The 23,104-nt window shown below is 36.0% G+C and overlaps 2 protein-coding genes across 3 annotated transcripts in view; one reads left to right on the forward strand and one right to left on the reverse strand.

The window, feature by feature from the left end:
• The window catches only part of pygo (pygopus family PHD finger), a 101,949-nt gene that overhangs the window by 71,000 nt on the left and 7,845 nt on the right, over nt 1-23,104 (forward strand). For both annotated transcript variants that reach the window (XM_029313509.2, XM_029313511.2), the window contains exon 4: nt 22,408-22,901. The gene's annotated coding sequence lies outside the window, so the exon portion shown is untranslated. The remainder of the gene's footprint in view (nt 1-22,407; nt 22,902-23,104) is intronic.
• On the reverse strand, nt 3,188-10,692 carry CSP2 (chemosensory protein 2). The gene is made up of 3 exons (XM_029313513.2): nt 10,451-10,692; nt 4,569-4,767; nt 3,188-3,705 (listed from the first exon to the last, which is right to left on the reverse strand). The coding sequence occupies exons 1-3, from the start codon at nt 10,466-10,468 to the stop codon at nt 3,563-3,565; spliced, it is 360 nt and encodes a 119-aa protein (XP_029169346.1). The 5' UTR covers nt 10,469-10,692; the 3' UTR covers nt 3,188-3,562.

Raw genomic sequence — 23,104 nt, forward strand, 5'->3', positions numbered from 1 at the left:
ATATATATACGAAGTGTGCAAATACCGTCTCCTCGTTTCTTCGACGGGATTCAATATTTGTCCCTGCCGAATGAAAGTGTATTATCGCGTATCAATCAAGAAGAACAAATGTTTGCCGAAAGACGGAAGCGGCAGTAACAGCAGCAGCTTCGACTTCGACTAGTCGTCGACGAGACGACGACATTCCGCGACTTGTACGAAATCACAGCCGACGAAGGGTATAATTATATTCAGCGGTTCAATATCTGTCGGACGAAAGTTCGATCCGGCGCGATATGAAAATGCGCGCGCTCGCGATTTTGATCGTGGTTGATTTAATCGCTACGCGCCTACTTCATATTGCATCTCGCGAGACGAACTGTCTAAATTGCATCGCGTCGCACTGATGCAAAATGCAAGCGTTACGTGAGTTGAATCTTCTCGCAACACACTTTGTACAGGATGTTACTGAAATACTTTGGCCAACTTTGTAGATGTGTTTCCCGATCAAGTTGGAATCAATTTTCTCTTAGCGGAAATTTTATTAAGGGGATCTTTCTACTTTTTCTCTTTTAACTTTAAATATTAAATATTGTTGACAACACATTTTAGAATCGAAATTTTATTAAAATAAAGTTTACTTCAAATTGGTGACGCAACTTTGTTAATCATATCTATCTTTAAAATTTAATTTGAGATAACTTTCAATTTTGTATTTTATTTATGCCCATATGAAATTTTTGTTTCAAACAATGATTTTTATGTCGATTGCAGATTAAATCTGTGAAACTTGTTTAAGCACTTTAGAAACACACTGTACCATGAGCACTTATGTGGAAATTGTCAGCATCTTTCTTCGCCTATTCCTACGCAGACTTCAATTTTGAATTTTGCGAGGCTAGACGGAGTGGCAAATCGGATTTTCCGAATTGTCGAGATCTTCGCTTTTCCCGGGGAAGCATAATCGAAAACCAGTTTGAACGGTTGGGTACACGTAGTCGATAAATAGTCAGCCGAAGATGCGCGAGTGTCATTGAAAGATTCACAATTTGCGAGGAGATTTGTTTATCATCGTTAGGACAATGCATAATTATTTGTATGTTTATATCCTCGTCGTGATTTTTGTAGCAGGAAGAGAATATATTGTAATTATAAGAATACTCGTTTCATTGATCGTTCCGTTGCTAAAAATATCGATAGTCAATCGACGATTTCCATATCGAAAGATAATACCTATTTCTAGGAGTCTGATAATAGTCTCTCTGTACCTACTGTTTAATAGAATGTTTTGAGTTTGAAAATATAATTTGATGCATATTTGCATAATTGCAATACTTTGAAACGTGTTATTTTAATATTAGTATTATTAGATTTAACTTCTTTTTCTACATTTTAAATCAGACATAAATGGCGTAATAATCTCATGCAATTTTGATTCACAATTAAATTTCTTTTATACATATTGTAGACATTTTTATTTTACATTTTAATTACACATAATTATATAATTGTATTTTTTATTTTTTTTCTTTAATAAACACCACTATATATATACATACATTTAAAAAAGAAGAAAAATTATTTTAAAAGAAAAATTATATATATTGAGATTTTTTTATACAATGCATACAAATGAAATTTTTTTTTAGAATATTGCATGAGTTTTATAAAATATTCTTAAAACTCAATAACCCAGTATTCGGCAAGGGAAGGCTTTTATTAATGGCATATCGAAAAACAAATCTCTTTTCAATTTAGCTCGATACTTTAAAAGTAGCAACCGCTTGCTAACAAATTGCCGTGACTTATTGTCAATTTTATTCGGAAATTTTTTATTAGCAGTGAATTAAATGTATTTCAATTTGAAGTACAATTGATAGCTGAAAAGTTTCTTCAAATACAATAGTTCTCTCGGGAAGTAACGCAAATATTGAGACACGTATTTTCGTACGTTAAGACGACGATATTATTGCTGCGCTACTCGTGCACTTTTATCGGTGCTTACAAAGTTTAATTACTAATCTGTCTTTGCGCAGCTAGCGTAGATATAGAGGGCAAACTTAAATTAACATGCATACGAGGGCTTTGACATCGAGGTACAGTAGAATTAATATTCACAGCAAGGGCAGTGAAATCCGAATCAGGGTGCAATCACGGCGGTTGAATAGCGGAGAGGTGCGGAGATATAGTGTTAATTATGTGCCAAATAAATTAGCAACTTGTTGATCGTCATTAATACTCGATAAAGCTGGTCAAACATCCAATAACCCTTGCGAAATCGTGGGATACTTATAAGCCCTAATAACAACGCGTGTTACGTGGCTCGTTCTCGTAGATTACGTGTAGATTTAATGCCAATATCCCTAATCGGCATTATGCATTGCGAATGCGAATCACGCTTTAATGTAACGAACGCGTATAAGCATGCGTCAGTGTTGCGATTAATACGATTCAGGATAGAAGATAGAACTCAAATTGTGTGTGTTGCGATAAAAAAAAAATAAAAATTAAAAATTAAAAACTTATCAATAAACGAGAAATGCACGTGTATCAGAGATAAAAATAAAAAATGTTTTAATATATTAAAATTCTAAAATTTCACTCTGATATTTTTACGAAAAGAAGAAATATTCGTATTAAACAAATTCTCTTATGTTTCCTGTAACTTTAGCTTTTAGTCAAATAAAATTACAATTTTGATACAAACGAAATAAATTTTAAATTAAATTAAAACAGCATATATAATATTATTTTTATGTGATTGCAAAAATATCTTGCTAATATAATTGCTGTTGAAATTAAAAATAGACGAGAAACAACGACTAAATAATATAAAATAGCAATCTAGGATATTACTTTTTGTTTACGTTAGTTATTTTCTTTTTTTTTTTTTTTTTTTTTTTTGCATTTGTAACTTATTCATATAAAACTATGTTTTGTAATCTCGTGATTCGCTCGTATTTTGCGGAATTTTTTACGAGGCAATTTCTATAAAAAAATTCGCGTATAACAATATATATATATATATATTATATTTAATAACTTATGCTTGTTAACACAATGCATTATAATTACTGAGGAATAAACTGATACAATATTAAAATTATAATGCACTTAATACTAAGTATAGAATCGTTTTTTAATTACAAATCTTGTTTTTTAATACGCGATTAATTATAATTAACAGATATAATTAAGAAGAGAAATCTTATTTTGATAATACAAGAATAATCTTTATTCATAAAATATATCAAACAACATACATATATATAGTTTATGTATATAGATTCAACATTTTAAATAACAGATAATATATCATTTTTTAATACATATTTTATTCATATTTTACATTCAACAAATTATTATCTGATATACGTATCTATATATGCGGTAATATTTAAATATCTCTTTCAGCTGAGCTGTACTTTTTTCGATGCTTAACAATAATATCGTCGAATAGACGAATGTATGATCAATTGTTTCTTCCCTCATAGATGTAAATAGCCATTATACATATCTTTTCGTTTACTGTACTTTTGTATACTCAGCCTCGTCGTAATCGACTTATATAATATTTCGTTTATCAAACTCCGGAATATTGTTGCACTATCCTGGTCCACTCCTTCGGGTAAGATCGTTGAATGTGAGAAAGGACCTTCTTAATCTGACGTGTCTCCTCCTGGCTGCATTGCGGACAGGAGCCTCTCAGAACCAACGGCACTAAACCTAGATAAAATAACGATATACAAATCTCCAACAGAATTTCTGGGTCGGTTTTACGTAGTATTTAAGTTTATACGCGCGTGAATAATTCTTCTCAAGACTCATGTAATATTATTGCAGAATAATATTACAGTATTCGTATATATGTACATGTAATATTATCGCAATACATAATATTTAATTAACGTTTTACATTTTCGCGAATATATAGTATATATACATAGTCTCCGATACTAATTTTGATCTTCTATGAAATAAAATTGCGCGCATAAAAAATAAAAATGAGGAAGAGAGGAATATGTGAAATATCTGTCCTCTCAAAGAAGATAAATACACGTAATATAAATAGCGTATTCGTGATAACTATTCCAATATTTAATATCTTTAATAAGGTATTTGTGTGCACTGGTGTAATTTCCAAATTTTCGGATTCCGAGTTCGAATTTCTACAAACGTGCAAAAGTGTTCGACATATCTATGTTTACTCTGCGACAATGGAAACGAGACAATTAGCGCGACATACTTGTTCGCGTATCTCTCTGGAAATTAAACTCATCGCGAAATTATGCTAGCTGCAAACTCCTTGCTCGCAATTATTTTCGATATACTAAATATCAATATTCCAATTAAATAAGAAAATATCGCAGGATATCTTTCCATTTCCTCTCTTATATTATCTTTTCTTTTCTTTTCTTGGTGAAAAGTTGATGAGAGAGAGAGAGTTGATCTTTTTTTCGGCGCGAGTTCATTGATGCGCCAGGCAAAGAGGATTATAATCTTATTTGAAGTCTTGTTCGGGATAATCGCGGAATATGAACTTTTCGCGATGGATTTACTCAAAAAAGAGAAGGAGGAAGGGGACGTACTTTTCAGACGTCGTCCGACAGGGTCACACGGCGCTTCTCCCAGGGCGCACTTAAGCTGTCTGGTCAAGTAACGCTTGTCGCTCAGTGCTATATTCAGTTGTTCATCGGAAACCCGCGATCTGCCGGTTTGCTGTCCATCACTGTTGTCCGATTCAGCCGCCATCGTGGTGGCAAGCAGAGCGCAGACGAGGATAAGGAACTGCAACATAATTGCACGTATATATATACACAATCGTATAGCCCTTAGTAGTTGCATTAATTATTATCGAACGCAATGGTACAGCGTATAATTAAATGAGCAGGGCTGATACAATTCCGAAATGATCGTCTCTCTCGGTTCCATTGAATTTCCGTAAATAGCGGAGTACATCGTAGATTTCGCGCGTATATGAAAAAGCGCAGCGAGGGAAAAAGGCGGAATCTTTTTACGCGGATTTTGCGGGAGCGCAACGCTAAACTTTATTAACCCTGGTGCGCGCGCGGCATCGCGATACATCCATCCCCGACGGCGCTTAATATGATTATACCATCTGCAAGTATTATGGTAAATGAGTTCCGGGATGAGACAGAGGACGCGATGCGCACACGCGGATAGACATTTCGCATGGGGTGAAATTAGCTGCACGGCCGTCCGACAATAAGGGCGGAAGCACGTCTGTCATGCGGTAACGAAAGCGGATAAGGAAGGGCTAGCCTGCAGGCGGAGCACGCCAAAGCTAACATAGCTAAACAAGCAGCACAACCACCGCGTCGTGCCGCTGCTATACGACGGCGGTATGCGAGTAGCTTCAATCTCTGTTTGTTCGCCTCATCTCTCTTCCTCCTCGCGGCGTTTCACCTGCGTCTCGTTACGGCTGCACCGCGCGTCATCGTTGGGTCTTAACTAAGGAGTCGTCGCCTTTAAATAATACACCTTGTCATCTCGTCTCTTCCTCTTCTAACCCTTTTTTAGTTTTCATAATCACTCTAATACGGAAAGTGCATTATTTTCTTTCTCGCGTGCTCGACCGCGTCTACACGTTCTGCCTCATTAAGCGAATCTTACCCTTTAAACTCTTGAAAGAATCAGCGTAAGCGAGCTAGGGAATGTTTTACTAATCTCGTACTTGGATTTTTTTTTATCGTTGCGCGAAATTAATTACACTTGCTCGAAGCGAGGAATAATTCGATAGATTCAATTTACACACATATATAATTGTAATTAAAACAAATGAAACAATTTGTAGAAAGATATTTTTATTGGACGCGAAGCCTCAATACTGAAATGAATATTGGATATCAATTATTAAATTTTGAAAACATCAAATATGTATCGTGTGATATGGACATATGAAAAAGTTATATATCCTGTTTTGTAAAACGTATATTTGTTTGAAAGTACCAACATACTATTGCTCGCGATGATGGTCTCGCCGCTGGTGATAGTTTTTGTGTCTCCGTATACGTGTACATGTATACACTCACCCTGGATCTAGGTCAATTGGCTCTTTGGATTTTCGCCAATCAAAAAAACGATATAGCGTGTGCGTTTGTCACGTTACTTTATATGGGCATTAATCAAACGAGTTTATGAAGACGCGTTGATTGTTCGACGTGATAGCTTCGACATGGAAACGTATTTCTAGATTATTACGAACTCGCGTAATATACCTGAGTTTGTAGCCAATCGAATTCCTTCGCGCGCTGTTTATTGGATTCCTTTGACATCCTTTGTGCCAACGTATTCGCATTGATCGTGGACCTCGTCCCTCTTTTGCATATCGCCTCGCGAGTAAACCCGTTTGACAGCCCGAGCTGCAATCGGGAACGTATGATTCGCCGCCGGTTCGACTACATTTTTATCCTTTTTTTTTCTTCCTCTTTTTTACACGCGCGTTATAATTTGAATTTTAATCTCATCGCCCTTTCACTGCTTTCTCCGGCCTGGATTTCGAATAACCTCGGGCTTTACGATCGTCGATCTTCTTTCTTGCCTTCGCTCTTTGCATACGCACGTAGTCGAGTTTACGGCATTTTTTCATGCGTGACGTCTTGTTTTATAACACTAATATTCATCACGGAATAATGTACGCGAGACGGTTGAATACTAAATTTCTCGTAAGCGATTGCAACAAATCTATAGTATCATCATCGAACACTTGTAAATTTTAAATAAGAATTTATCAAGAGTAACATTTTTGGATTTTTATATTTCAGGGAGAAAATCTAGCGAGATTTTCAAAAATATGTGAATATTGTAAAGGGGTTGATCGTAAAATATTCTAATAACGTGTTAAGGCAACTGCATCCACCGACACCGATCCAAAATGCAGCTTAATCACGACGTAATTACGTTTCGCATTTCAGATCGTACTTAACGCGCCTGCCTCGTCGTCATATGTCTGATTTCCCGACGGAGATCCGGCATCTCGAATTTCGACTTTTGTGGCAGAATCCTAATAATCTCGACAGCTCCGTAAATCATGGCGTACCCGTGTAGAGACATACATATATATATATATATATATATATGTGTATATACCCACACATACATATATATATATATATATATATATATATATATATATATGGTAAGGTCCGGGAATGATTTGTGGATTCGATGCGGGTGCGCTCGCGCAAAACCGCTTACTTCCGCAAACTGGTGTGAATTATAAGAATTATTGCCCGCTCGGAATGGCAAATTGGTGGCGATATAGATTTTATCGTCGGCACGTCGCGCCTTGCGATAAACGCGTTATAACGCGCCGGAATGTTTCGGATATGCAGCATCTCCTCTCTCGCTCTCGATTGCACAAGCGGCGATTCGCATACGGGCCGTTAATTACGCCTGCATTCAATGCGACCGATAATGCGCCGTAAGCATACGACGTGCCGCCGAGAACTGTCGGTATTAGTATAGTATTAATTACGTTCATGAGAAACTCGTGCCCGTACAGAGCGCGATAATTACATATATATATATGTATATATATATATATATATAGCGTGCAATTATATGCGCCACTTTTGCTCCGCTTTGACCGTATGATTTATTCTCACGTCGCGTCGTCACGTGTGTGTCGCACGGCACATTTACGCGATTATTATAAAATTAATTTACATTTATGTCGGTGAGAGGAAGAGAGAGAAAGAAGAGATATCCTCTCTCGGCGATGAATGGTAACCGAGAGATATATCAGTGTGAAAATGCACACCTTCCTGTAAGTTATATGCATTCGACCGATATCGCCGTCGCGATAAATAATAATTTAGCGACATGCCGCCCCGTCGATGGGGTATTATTTGCGACCGCAATTAATTTACGGTTATCAAACTAATTTACAGTTGCTTAGCGGTAATCGAGATATATGTATACTAGCGAGATTGTCGCCGCGTCTTCGCTTTTGATATTGAGCGCGATCAGTGTAAATAACGTCTCTTGTTCTTCCGATTACAATATTCGCGTGTGAAACAGGCCATTTGGGACGAAATTAATAGTAGATTGTAGATTAATAATTACCGAACAAACCCGTACTTGTTGTACGATCAAAGTTTAATTATCAGTTTCATTCTCGATTTAAACTGCAATACTTATTAATGATTAACACATATGGCATTCTTCTCAATATTTAATTTTTTGATGTTATAAATACGATAGATTTTTTCTAACAAGAAAATTATTTTATATATTAATATAAACTCTAAAAAAGATGTGCTAACACATTCCGTACACACACACACACACACATACACACACGCTAATTTATTTTTTAACCAATGTTTAGAAATCTTGTAATTTTATATGAAATGCGATTCAGATATTGAAATATGAGAAAATTTCAGCCAGTTTAGTTTCTCGCATTTTTTAAAATAGATTGCAAATTTTTTCGGTAAGAGAAAGTTTCGTTTATTCCTTTATTCATTACTATAGAGGCTGTGAATGTGCTTTTAGACCACAATGTGGTTGCAGCAGTGTTTACGAAATCATTCAACAACTTTTGCGATTGTTATTCTAGTCAGGTGATATTTCCACACCTTTGGCATAAGTATACGACTGCGATACGTATGAATTATAATGTTATCGCATTGTCGATAAAATGGCGTTTCAATCGCGCCGCACATATAACCGTTGCACTACGTGCAGAAATTCGATAATTCGATTTTGTAACAGGAAAATTCTCTTTTCTCTTGTAAAATTCTTTATTCGCGATTCTTATTTTTTGCGAGCATCTGTATCAATTATTTAAAGTTTAAAGTTATCGAATTCGTAAAACGTAATTCAAAAGGCATGTGTATCAAATTACATAAATTTCTCCTTTTTATTTTGAGACTACAAATTTTTAACTTATGTTTGTTCTTTTATGCTATAAAAATATTTATTTTATGTTTAAAAACAAAAAGTAAATGTATTTTTTTAATTATATTATGTTTCTGAAATTTTGTGTACCTTGCAATATTAAAAAAACAATGCATCTCAATTTAATTATGTCATAAACAACACAATATTTTAAACAATATTTCAGAAAAACACTTGTGAAGATGTGATTTCAATAACAGTTAATATCGCGTTATTTATCAATCAAATAAATTGAGACACATAACAACGTGTCTGTCTCATTAATAGGATATAAAGATTTCGACATAAGGTTTCTTTTCAACGTGATTTTTTTCATCTTTTATTTATTCTTCTTTGCGTACTGTATAGCTGTTGCAAATCAATATAATTCCCGAGTACAGCGCTTTCAAACGCATTACAATGTTTTTGTAAACGTGCAAGGCGTAATTATTTTGCATCATGCAATCGTTCAGCCATATAAAGGCACGCAACAATGGAACATTATTGGTTTAATCTAATGACGCATTAATACGAACCTTTGCATACATGCAAATATTCATTTCAACAAACGTTCATTTCAAATTCGGTAATATGGTCATAAAATACGCCTTTATTGGCTTCCAATATTTGCTTCATTTAAATAGAATATCTGCATCCGGAAAGCAAAAAGATATAAAAAAATGTATTTTTTTTCTGAAAAAGACAAGTCATGAAAAAATACGCACTCTCAAAATAAGTTAAATAAATTATTCTATTTACATGTATTTTTATTATATGACAAATTCACTTCAAACAAATTATTTATAATATTTACCTTATTACTATATCAATACGCGTTATCAAACAATTTGCGAGCTTTAATCGCGGGCTTTATTTACTCTATACTTTATTTGCTTGCTTTATTGATTTAGCTTAACGATAATATAAATATGTGAAAACCGATAATTTTGGACTTATTACTCTTTACTTCTCGGACATAGATGTATGCTTTGCAAAAGCTGCGCAACTTCTGAAACACACATCCCAAACAAATATGCAATTATGCAAAGTGGAGCAATTTTTTAACACAAATATATTTTCGCCAGCGGGCATCTCCGTTCGTACGAGCTGAAACGCATTACAATAAAAATAAATCGCCCGGAAGCGCGATGCGGTAGAGGATCTCTCTCTCTCTCTCTCTCTCTCTCTTTTCTACCCTCGAAATACCCTGCGCCGTAAATGTACGACACCGGGCGAGAATTCGCGAGAAGGATCCTAAGTAGCTTGCGCCGTATCCTGAACTTGAACGCCCGATGAATAAGCTCCTCGAGGCGATATCACGTAAGGGCGAGTTATCGGAGGGCGAGAATTTTGTCTGCATATATATCGAAACAAAAGCACCGCTTCTCCCCTAAACGTGTGAGCTTCGCTCGCGAGCTTTGCGAGAGCTTCGGCTCTCCCTCGAGGGCGCAACCCCTTCGAAACTTTAAATCACCGGTCGCGTATACACCTATATAATAGGGTGGCGGGAGATTGCGTATCGCGCGCGAGAGCGTGCATCAACCTGTTGCGCACGTTTGTCACTCACCTTGATTGCCGGAGCCATGCCGAAACCCGGGGTCGATCGGGGGTGTTCAAGATCACGGCGTTTGATCTCTCGGAAGTTTTCGGAGCGACAGCGACGACGATACGATCGTAACAATGAGAAATGACCTGCCGTAGAAATTTCTAATGCCTCTTCCTTTCGTTCGATGGCCTCGTCGGTCCTTTCACCGTGAAATCGCGCGACGCACTGGGTCGAGAGAGGTACTCTGTAAGTCTTTCCTCCCCTTCCTCTAGATAAATACTAAAGTGTGCGTGGCGCGTGACACGTGATATATACCGGCGAGGTGCTTGCTTGTCTCCGGTAAAAGAAGGGGAAAGGTGCGTGACGTGTGAGAAGTAGCACTTTTTCATCTTCGATAGATATATGCACATAAGCGGATGTCGTTATTTTATACGACTTTCGTCGACACACTGTTTCTTTCGTAGAAAATGAAACGGTGTGAGAGAAAGAAAGTTATTAAGCATTCTCAAGCTTATATCTCGGATAAATTAAATATTTATTATATTTTATTCTGTATGAACAAAATTCCCGAAAATAATTAAAAGAAAACTAGATAGAATAACTTAAATAATGCTGTTATTAAAAAAATAGTATTTTCGATTTGCAAGAATAATTTGGAATATATTGGATAATTTTATCAGTGTACAATTCTTTTTATTTTAATCCTATAAATTATTCATAAGAGATACTTTGACAAGAAGAGAAAAAATGAGAAATCCAGCAAAATGCCGTTCTTTAATTATATCGTTGAGAAATTGATTAGTTATATGGATTTCCAATGTACGAATATTATTTCATCATATCATATGTATATTGTACGATTTTTTCCTCGTGTCGTGTCAACGCACGCGGGATAGAACGGAGCAACTTTTCGATTTCTTCTGGAACTTTGTAGAACTCGAAGCGGATCTCGCATCATTAGGTAATAAGCCGCCCGCTCGATTTCACTCATTGAAGAAATGCACTGTCATTGACGGCTATTTTTGTTCCATCTCCTTGGCGGAAACGAATTTTATACGTTATGTCACACAAGGAAAAGTCGTTGTCGCGGATTATCGACCTTTTTTCTCGTTTCTGACGTCGGAATGGCGATTTGATTGTACAAATTCGTTAAATATTGCAGCGTTTATAACTTTGACGACCGGTTAATGCGAGTTTTTATTGCGTATCGTTAACTGGATTAAGTTGTGAAACTTGAAGAACAACACTGCGTTTTGTTCATTTAATGCCGACAAACTTATTTTAATTTCTTGTAAATACATTGACTGAGATATTTAAAGTTACAACCGATAATTGCATTAATTCAACAGATAAGCTAACAATGTTGTAACAACATCTTCACTCTCTTTACTCGACTTTGTTAAAGCTATATAATTGAATCATGTAATTTATCTCTCTTTGATTTTTTATTTTCACATTTTATTTAATTGCATTTTCTTTTAATCTTTGTGCATCCGTAAGACATATTTTCTATAGATCTTGGTAATCTTGGTACTGCAATGAAAACAAACGGAAAGAGACGTTGAGTGAATATTTCCATATTCCAACAGAATTAATCATCGCAATGTGAGATAAAATATATCCGCCACTATGTAAAAATATGCATTTATCTCGTCGTATGTTCAGACACAGGTCTCGGCTTTTTACATCGACTCTACGCCCCTTAATGTGACATTTGCATCGCAAATTCCATCGCTATTTTCTCCGCCAGATACATCCGATCCGCAAAGTTGCATCGTTATAAAAGCAATCCCGATAAAATCACCAACCTCTCTCTCTTTCTCTGTGGGACGCGAATAACGAGTTAACGAGCGTATTTTTCGGCACGCGTGCGCGCGCGCGTCTCGCTTTGTATCGTTCTGTTGTTGACCCCTTTTTTTTTTCCTTTTTTTTGTTACACATTTCACCGCGACTTCACGACCTCAAAGCACGAAAAAGAACTCCCGGCTAAAATCGACGGATTTAATGGGCGTCCGGTATATGCGATGCCATAAGTCGAAGCGTCATTCGCGTTCGTATATGTATATATATGCAACGCGTACTCGTTCACGACGATAACGGGTTTCGAAAGCGGGATTCGACAAAAAAAAATGAAAAAAAGGAAGATCACCTGGGAAGAGAGGTGTTAAAAATACGGTTGTGTCGGCGAGAGAACGAACGCGGCAACCCAGTCTCCACGTCGATGAGATAGACCGACGACGAGGGAAAATCATGCCTTGTATCGATGAAAGTTACAGAGGCCGGAATTTGGTTGTGCACTCTCGAGCCGGAAAAGTTTCCGCAGCATCGCGTCAGCAAAATTACACCGAGCAGAAAAGAATAAATTTGCACAAAATTGGGCAAAATAATTAAAATTATACTGATTATCGCTTAATCAAATAATAATTAAGATTTACTATTCATGATTATATAATATTAATAATATGAATGATAATATTAATAATGGAATATACCTAAATTAATTATTATTCAAGATTGGATTTACCGGATTAATTAATTATTAATTAGACTGATTACATTTTGGATACACTAAATTAACGATTACACGAAAACAATGTGGAATCTTTTTTTAAAAATTTGTATATATACATATTATAGTTAATTGCAAATATAAAAAATGAAATTTACATAAAACTAAGAGTAATATAAAGAGAAAATATTTTATCTAAATATAATAAATATTTAAAAATTTTTATGCAAAACATAGAGGCTGGTCATTGTTTATTCAATTTATTAATTTCCAATATTATACATACTATACATTTATATTAGGAACCAAAAGTAAAGTGGTAAAGTCAATTTATTTTAATTGAAAAAAATTTTTTTAGAGTCCACCTAAAATTAAATGAATAAAGTTTATACATAAATGTGTGTGTATGCTGTACATTTATGTACATCTTTCAAATTGAAGTCGCAAAGAGAGTTGTATTTCAATCGTTTATAATGCAAAAGTTGTGGATATATATATATCCACAACTTTAATATATATATACTAATATATATATATAGTCGTTTAAATTTTTAGCTCAGACTCACACAATACAGAATACATTGTTAACATTTTATATGCAAGTTACAAATTCTCTACATATTGGCTCAGAGATTTCCGTGTGGCATCATGCTAGGAGTACTCCAAAGGGAGCAAATTCCAGTCCCGTCGACGTGCCGAACGATTGTGTCGATTTGTTCGGCAGTTTCCGTAGAAAGATTTAATTTTCCGGGAGCAACGAGGAGTGTATTTTTGTTCGGAGATTTTCGCACAACGCCGCCGGCATCCGAAAGAGGACGGATTCCAACCCCGTCGACGTGTCGGAGCGATCGTGCTTTCGCGCTTCGATTTTTTCCGCACCGCCTCTCCGTCATCGGTTCAGTCTTCCTTTTTTTCGTCACCCCGACTAGGTTGTCGGGAGCTGTTTGAATGGGCGATCGTTTCGAGGCGATCCGATTGTTCCGACGGAACGAGTTTACCCTAAAAAAAAAAAAAAAAAAAAAAAAAAAGAGCTCGATGGGGAAAAGGGTAGATCGATGGCTTATTGTGCTGTTAGTCACGTCGTGCGGCTCTTCCGAAAAGGGACGGGGAAGGAAGTACGGAGGGGGAGGTTTGATTTACCTCGCACTGAGTTTATTTAACATTTGTAACCGTTTAACAGCGCAATTGGTCTTCCTTTGGCGGCGCATGCATATTGAGAGGCGTCAATTTGGGGCGCGCGTGTGTAATATATCAATTGGTTTCGTTACTTAATTTAATAATTGAATTCGATAATTCTCTAAATTTGCAATTTAATGTGAACCACTGTATATTTATTCCAGATAAATTAATTTTAACTTTAATTATATTTTATGTTTGAGTTTTAACTACAATGTTTAATTTGTGCATTTCTTAAATTCCTTCATTAATTAAATAAATCGATGCGCTACTGATTTAATTATCTGCAGCCATCGTTCTTAATTGATTAACGCAACAATAAAAAAGGAATTAGATATTTGCCAGAAAGTGCGGGACACGTGCATCGTCGCGAGAAAAAAATGAGGAAACACTGCGCCAGTGATTAAGGTGATTTTAATGGGTACATACGTGCCGGGCGTAAATTTGAGGTATCGTGCGAATGTGGTCGCGTTAATTTTTCTTCTTTTTTTTGTCGCCTCCGTTATTTACCAAAGCTATCGGGAAATTCAACAGTTTTATCTTTTTCCCGGGTCCGGCGCAAATGGTTTTCCCGTTTTTACATGGCGCGTAACAGCCATAACACACGTGGATGGTTGTGCACAGCGAATTGTATAAGTAAATGTTTCGCATTTCAATTTGCAGCGAAACGAATACATGTTGTTGCATCGCGCCCTTATACACGCATGCATATATACATACGTATATTTATATATTCCGGAAATCGCGCTGTAAATCCTTGACTGCCAAGTAAACTTAGCGTGAGGTGGATCAGTGGACGTTAAACCGCCAGATTAGAGGCGGGAAAAGGATGATGCTTGTTTTAACCCTTCTACGAGGGTTAATCTCCTCCGAGAGAATTCGAATAACCAGCCCGTAGCTTAACCAGGGCTGGTTTTCCTCCGAGGATATAAATTTAGATAAACAACTTTTAATCACATTTTGTTACTGACAATTTTGCCGCTGTGATGTTAACTGCAATTTAATTATGTTAATTTTAAATAAATTTAGTGAACATAATTATTCTTCATGCACGCGCGCCTGCACGTGATTGCGAAAAATTGTGCGCTTTAAATGTACAAAACAACGCGAGATTGCTGGCCCGTCGTCAGTAACGGCATCGAGTTACGCGAAATTAATCGTTTAACATTAAATTTATCGACAGAACCGTCCCGCGTTTGAGTCTCGCTTGATATTGGCCAGATTGAATAAATCGTCCGTGTTATTTAAATATTTATTCGCGGGAAATTACTCGCGTTGGCTTAATAAATTCAACTATGATTTCCCCGTAGACTTGATTTCACCACGTTTCGAGACACCGAAAGTTGGAAAAAGATACGGAGAATAAGATCTCTCTTTCTCTACAGATTCTGCTTATTTCTCCTTTAAAACGATAATTATATTGAGAAAAAAATTATTTGTGTAAAACCTAATGATTATTCTGTCTCGGAATAACATCATCAAATACATTCTAATATAGAATCACACTATACTCTGTATGATTTAATGGATGATTTAAATATTACACAGCTCATGTTTCTTGTGTAAATTCATTTAAATATAATGGAAACTTTTATAATTTTTAATCGTAGAATAAAATAAAAACTTATATCTTAAAAAGTTGAACTTGTCAATATATAAATATTAAATATATATCTACCTATAAATATGAAAGTTGGAAAGAGAGAAAGAGAGAGAGAGAGAGAGAGTTGATTCTGTTGTTCAGACACAATGGACTATTTCTTTAGGTTTTTTACAATCTGTATCGAGAAGAGAAACAGTTCTACAGCTGAAGGACATCTCACGCAGATTTACTGCAGTTACATTGTTCGCGCATTCATGTAGTCCGTAGAAAGTCGTTCGAGATTGAGACCGACTTGATTTAAGCATAGAGCAAACTTTTTAATCTGCTATTTGCGCGTGCGATCAGAGAAGAAGATATGTGTACATACATATACGAAGAGCGATATTTGACATTTTCACTGACAGTAGAGACACAAGATACTCGACGACAATGACTACGACGACGATGACGATGACGATGACGAGTTAATCATCTGCCGACGTGAATAGGCAACGTTGATGATGAACGAACGAACGAACGAACGGGATTGAACGCAATTTTGTCATTACGAGGTGTTCACTCGAGATAATGTGACAAGAGAAAGAGAGAGGGAGCGAAAAGGAGAGAGAATTTCCGCCGTGCTTCTATTGAACGAGAGCTACGCGCTTCCGTTTAATGGCAGGTTAATTTTTCGTGGCGAGCACAAACAACGCGCGAACAACAACGGGGCGTAATTAACGGCTCGCGGAAAGGGCTGATGAGGAACACGCACGCGGGCGCTCGTTCAACGGTGATTCCATGTTTTCACCCGCATCTCACCCGCTGTACGTAATGCACCGTGAATGAGTCGCCTGATTAGCGGCCTGCGAGAAAGAAATCCCAAGGTGAAAGTTCATGAGAACGCGTGTTACGACTCGCGTCGACGCGAGAGAAAGTGGGAAAAGTCGGATCGGTCTGCCGTCATTGGTGAACAGTCACGAAAGTGCGTGCGTTTCCCCCGGAAATCTCTTGTACGGATGTCGAAACTAAATAATGATAGAGGTAGATTGAAAAAGAATCCATTTTTTTATCCAATTGATCGAGAAATAATATATTTGCATAAATATGAAATTGTATATTTTTATTTCTAATTTTATAATATCCATTTTTTCGGATAGTTACATTCACATGTAAGTGTGATTTCTCTCTTTCAATATGAGAGGCTAATAATTTCAACTTAAATATATACTATTCGATAACGAGGTAACTGGTTTAATAAGAAAACATCATTACTGATTGATGAATGTTTTATTTTGTTCAATTAAATATTAATGTTCAATTACATATTAATACGAATTTGATGAAAATGCAGTTGTATAGATTCTCTAATAAAAATATATGTAGAAGTAAGATATCGCGATGAAAAAAATCTAACAAAAACGGTACGATTCGCGCTCGATGTTGCGTATCGTGCGTGTGTGCGTGCTCCGATTTTTCTCCGGACTTTATCGGTGACATTATTGATTGAAAACTCGACGGCTGTATTTCGACGCGTTCGCAACGCACGTGGAGTAGACCCGAGGACCACCACGGGAAATTGACACGGTTCGCAGCCGCGCAAACATCGCCGTGTAATTATCGCCGTCAATCGTCAGTTCGAAAGGCAAATCGAGTGGCAGTGGCGAGAATTTTCTCGTGCGAAAATGACGATATCCGTAAATACGCGCGATTCTTTTTGCAAATATATAAATGCAGAATAATGCAGCATAATGTCCGAGTCATATAAATTATTGTAGGGAAAGTTGCGAGAAAATCGGATCGTTAAATCGAAAATAATATCGTGCACGAAACGGATTAACATTTTTTGTGTATGACAGTTATTATTACATATGAACATATTTTCAAAGCGCATATAAGTCTCATCATGGTCAATATTATTGTGTAATAATTCATATTGTGCGAACGTTGAGGATTTGTATTGAGAATTCGGTCAATACACGAAAACAATAAAAGCAAGTTTGGTCTTTATTGAAGTTTCGTCGATACACTGTAACGTGCAGGGAGAAACATTGCGCAACGTCATGCCAATGTGAGTTTACTAGAGCCGAGATAGTTATTGGAAAAATAACTGATAGCTATCGTAGTGCTAATAAATTTCAAATCCATAAAAGCATTTCCTCGGTAACGTTATGTTACGTATTGTTATGACATTCTTTTAACAATTGCGATCATCTTTTTCAATAAATGACCGATTATTATCTTGTTTTCCCTTTTTTTTAATATAATTACGACGTATATAATATATTGCTTCGATATTGTAAATCGCGTTTGATATTCAAGCCGAGAACAATTTTGTACAATCAGAAACCCGATTCCGGATTTTCTTTTTACAATATTATCGAGCGATATATACTTCCTCGACAATAACGATCATTTGAAGAAGACAGAATTAATCGTTCTATTATCATAGATTCTAAAAACGGAAAAGAAATCACAAAGAAATGGGTACTGCTACCTCTTCGATAACAATTGAGCAGCATTCGAGCAGTGAAAACTGCAGCGAACTTTCTTGAATCTCTTCAATAGCGCTACATTTTCTCGCGAGGCGTATTAACGATTCGACGAGCGCGAAGTGACGTTAGAGATACGTTCCACCGTCGTTGGAAGAATCGTCCGAGTTAAATTCTTTATAAGGGACACCGGGGAATGTCGAAGCATCCTTGAGCAACGGGTCAAGGATCGCTTCTCTCGACTTCGTCGATGCAATCGACGCATCCGCTTGGCAATAGAAAAGCGTGTTCGAGTGGTAATAAACTGAGGTGATTGCACGCGTGTCATGCGTATATATACGTGTACAGAAGAAATGGATCTCTATAAAAATTTAGATTCGAATTCACCGCGTGAACTTCAATGAATCTCCACCGGCGAAAAATGCAATAAAACTAGAATTTCTTACTATAATTTTAACAAAGAGTTTGGTGTTTTATATATATATTATAAACGAATTTTTAAACAAATATTTTTTAGTTTACGTCTGTTTGATTTCCAAAAAAAATTTTACGAACAAGCCTCGAGCGAGAAACAAATATATTTCGGAAAAAGTGATATGTGATCGAAGTTGCGCGGTCCGATTCAGTTTTGAAATACATTTGACAGTTAAATATCATATTTCTAATCGTTACGGGAGTCAACAGGATTTTTCACGTCAGAAGTATTTGTTAATAATTGAAAGTCATAGAAAAATTCTATTTATAGCGTATCAATTTTAAACGACAGCTTCATTGAGTAATTTAAAATCGATTAATCTCTTTAACGAAAAAAGCTTGAAAAAATGATCAACCATCTCTAGTGCGCGATCATAACCGGGCGTTATAACGAGCTGTCAAGAAGAAGTTACCAGGATTATCTTCGACAAGGGTGTCGTCTTCGCCGCCTCCTTTTTTGAGGCTTCTAGCTGAGTAACCGTCGAGCCTTCGCGTAATTTGTGCAAATCACCTATTTCTTATTCAGGACACGCGTGCACAACGCGACAGATTGATTGGCGCGCTGTTTTTGTTTGTAAAATGTTGCTGTTTGCGGAATCTGTTCGCGTAGATAGTCGATTGCTACATATCGAGCAATCCGCCAATTGCCAAACCTTTCGCCATCACTTTTATTAGACCCATTCGATTGTGATTCTCCTCCCAGATTTCCGATCCTTTCTTTTAAGACACAGTATTGTTAATGTTAAATAAATGGAATCACAGTTTCATTTATTTTATTTTCAATAGGATACGTGTTGTTTTAAACAACATTCTATTAAAGCAATTATTTTCAAGAGCTATTTTCAGCATATAATACCTATACATATATAAATCTTTGATTTTTTTGTTTTAAATATTGATTTAAAACTTTTATTTGAAAATAATTCTTTACAAAGATATGTGATTATGATAAGCACGATTGTTAAATTGTCTGTGAGAAAAGTTCCGTAGTTTATTTTCATGTAAAAGTAACGGTTTCCCAGAAAGCTCAATGAATTTTCATGAGTTATCTTCCAACATTTCTACTTAATGCAAATGTTTAAAAAAGAAGATTTAAACACGAAATGAATTCAGAAAAGATATATTTCTAGGATTATAAAAGACCTGGTGTGATAATAATCTGAGGATTGCACAACATTCGTTTATTACCCACTTTTTAATATATATATAAAGTCGAAGCGTGATATGAAATAATTTAATTTCTATTTTACATCGATTATATATTTCACATTTCTTCGTTATTAAGTTGATAATGAAACAATTACACGCAACAGAGCATCGTTCGATAATTTCACAAGGAAAACGGATATTCCTTAAGTAGCCGATAACCGTATAATTTACCCCATTTAGTAGACTCCTCCGGAGAAATTTATTAAATCCTTCCCTTGTCCGTCCTCACGTCTTTTGTCATACTCTATTCTCATCCCCATCGAGGATCTCTTAGGACGCCCGTTCCAGCTTTTTCCCCTCCGGGGATTGGCCCAGTTTTTCCACTCTGCTCACGATGCTCCCGATTTGTACCACTTTTGCCCAGACGAAAACGGTGCGACTCTCTCTGGGAAAGTCTATACTCTATCCTTCGATAAAAATAAATCGCGAGTGCCCAGGCAGTTAATGAGATCGATAGAGCCGTTAACGTGAGAGGATAAACTGAGAATGGCATCCCTGTGCTTTTTCATACAATATTATTTCCTAGGGAATGGTCGATGGCGCATTAATTTCGTCTGTCTATCTGTTTAGGCAGACAGACAGCTCGTTTATAGAGGGATTTTTCTTTCACGATGCAAAATATAAAATCCAGATAATAACGGCTTGTTTATGTCTGCAGACGTATAATTGTAATGTAAATTAGTATATGCGGTTTTGTAAGAAAAAAAATAACATACAAAGATGAAAATTTCTCATTATCTTATACAAGTATCAAAATATAACAACGTAAAGCTTTTTTATTAAAATCAATTAATTTTAAAACTTATTTTATTAATTGGTATAGTATGTATGTGTGTGAAATCTCACGTTTTTAACATTTTTTTTTTTTCATATAACTTATATTATGCATTACATCTTTCCGATCTTTTTCTGAATCATTTGAATGCACCGACGAATATCTCGCATATAGTTGCGGTATAAATCTAGATTAATGTTAAAATAAGAGTAAAGAGATAAGATAGTATAATCATAGTTCCGGACATGTGTGTGTGTGGGTGTGTATGTATATGTGTGTATTACCTATGTAGATGGATAGATATCGTCCGAAGTAGATATTCGCGAGAGTTGTTTTCCGGTTGTTGGAGCTGGGCTAACTTACTGACGAAACTAAAATAATTAAAATGATGCGTGCAAGCTCTCTATGTTAGGATCGCGAGTCAACTTTAAGCTCGGATGTGGATGGAAGATTTGTCGTGCAGAATGTTATAATTATATATTTCACGCGCCTGTTTAGAATGCATGTAATGTTATATGTGCGAGCGGTAATCATATATCATTTTGCATTAAACTTCTTTCTTAGTATTTGAATTTTTTAAGCTAGTTGCAGTGTTTTTCGTCGGATTATTTATTTTATATCTCCCTCGTAAAATATATTATATCCCAAAGCTATATAAAAGAGATTGATATAATATCTTTAATTTATATAAAAATATCTTTAAATAAATCTGTATGCTACATTATAATAAATCTATAATCTATTATGTATAATATACATATACATACACTGAAAACAATGATATTGATTTTAAATAAATATTTGTTTCAATAGTGCCTTAACACCATTTGTTTAAAACAAATAAATATTTATCTGTTTTGGAAAAGGATTTCTTATATTAAATAATTATTTTTTCACGACAAATCAATACCTATTATTAGTTTCAAACAAATGGTGTTAATGACACTATTGAAATAAATATTTATTTAAAATCAATAGCTGTTTTCAGTGTAATAGATTTATTTGTATAAATATTATATAAATTTGTTTTTTTCTTTATACAGATTTATATATATTTACACGTATAGTGATCATCTAAAATAAAAAGCCATTATCTATAAGACTGGTTTGCCTCGTACAAGTAAAAAAATGTGTTATAGGTTTCTTATAATTAAAATTGAAAATTAATTTTAATTTTTAAAGAAACAGCAATATATTATTTGAACTGGTTTTTTTACTTTGTCGCTTTTAAATATACATACGATTGTTTAGAAATAAATATAGTATAAAATAAAGAATAGTTCTTTTTAATTATAAACAACATTAGTTATATAAATTTTCAGTTTCAATTATAAAATACCTATAACGTTTTTTTTACTTTTATGAAACAACCTGTGACTGTATTATACATAGTATGTGCATATATAAAAAAGAGATGTTGTTTTATATTAATTTACCTAAATTAAAGATTTTATTTTGAAAAATGAAAAAGATGTAAATTCGAAAGCTTATCTTTTCTGCAAAAAATAAAAATTTAAATGTACGTATTCTTTTAGCATATAAATCAAACAAATAAACATAAATAAATATATAATGACGTGGAAGAAAATTTGTATGTAAAATGATAAGATTCTGTCTTTCGAGTTTACGCGTAAATAGCTTTTATTTCAACAGAAATATAAATAATCTACACACAAATGATAATATAATATAATTATGACATTTTGTCGTAAAGAAAACCCGGTGAAATCGTTGAAACTCAACAGGAATTTTCTTGAATTACAGATCGCGGATCCCAGAAACTTACTTATTTAACTTTCGCTCCTCTCCACGCTTCGAACGCCGACCAGACGCCGGAAAGACGGGCAGGTGGCGCCATCTGGCGGACGTCCGCGGCAGCTCTCGACATTGCAGACGGACGACATAGTCCGTAAGAGGGACACGCTCGACGCGACAAATGGCGACCTGAGAGGGACTCTGGCGTGCGCTATCTCGTTCCCGTTTGCTTCAGCAGTACGACGCAGTGCGTGAGAGTGCTTGAGTGCGTACAACGTGATCGTGTACCCGCTTCTGTGAATGCGTGGCCCGTCAACGTCGGCGAGAGGCGCGCTTATCGCGAGACGCGATTCGGAATCGCGAATCTCCGCATACCGCTCGTCCCACCGTCGAGGTCAGCAGGACGGGGCTCGCCACAGCCGCAATTCATGGTGCTGGTGCATCCGGAAAAAACGACCGTGCCATGCGCACGTTCGCGTCGTTGCCTAACCTATAGTGCGCTGGTGAGTAAGAGCAAACACATTGGCGGATGGTCGCGTCGTACCAGCTCCGCGGAACGTCTCGACCGGCTTTTTAAATCACCCGGTGCTCCAAGACCGAGTGCGCGATCTACGTGCTGCGCTATACGTTTACGCTACCTTGCGCCATGCGTGTATATACACACACACACACACACGCGCGCGCGAGCGAGCGCGCGCGCGCATGC

Source organism: Nylanderia fulva, unplaced genomic scaffold (genome assembly GCF_048542155.1).
Source record: "Nylanderia fulva isolate GAGA-0341 unplaced genomic scaffold, ASM4854215v1 Scaffold28, whole genome shotgun sequence".
Classification (NCBI taxonomy): domain Eukaryota; kingdom Metazoa; phylum Arthropoda; class Insecta; order Hymenoptera; family Formicidae; genus Nylanderia; species Nylanderia fulva.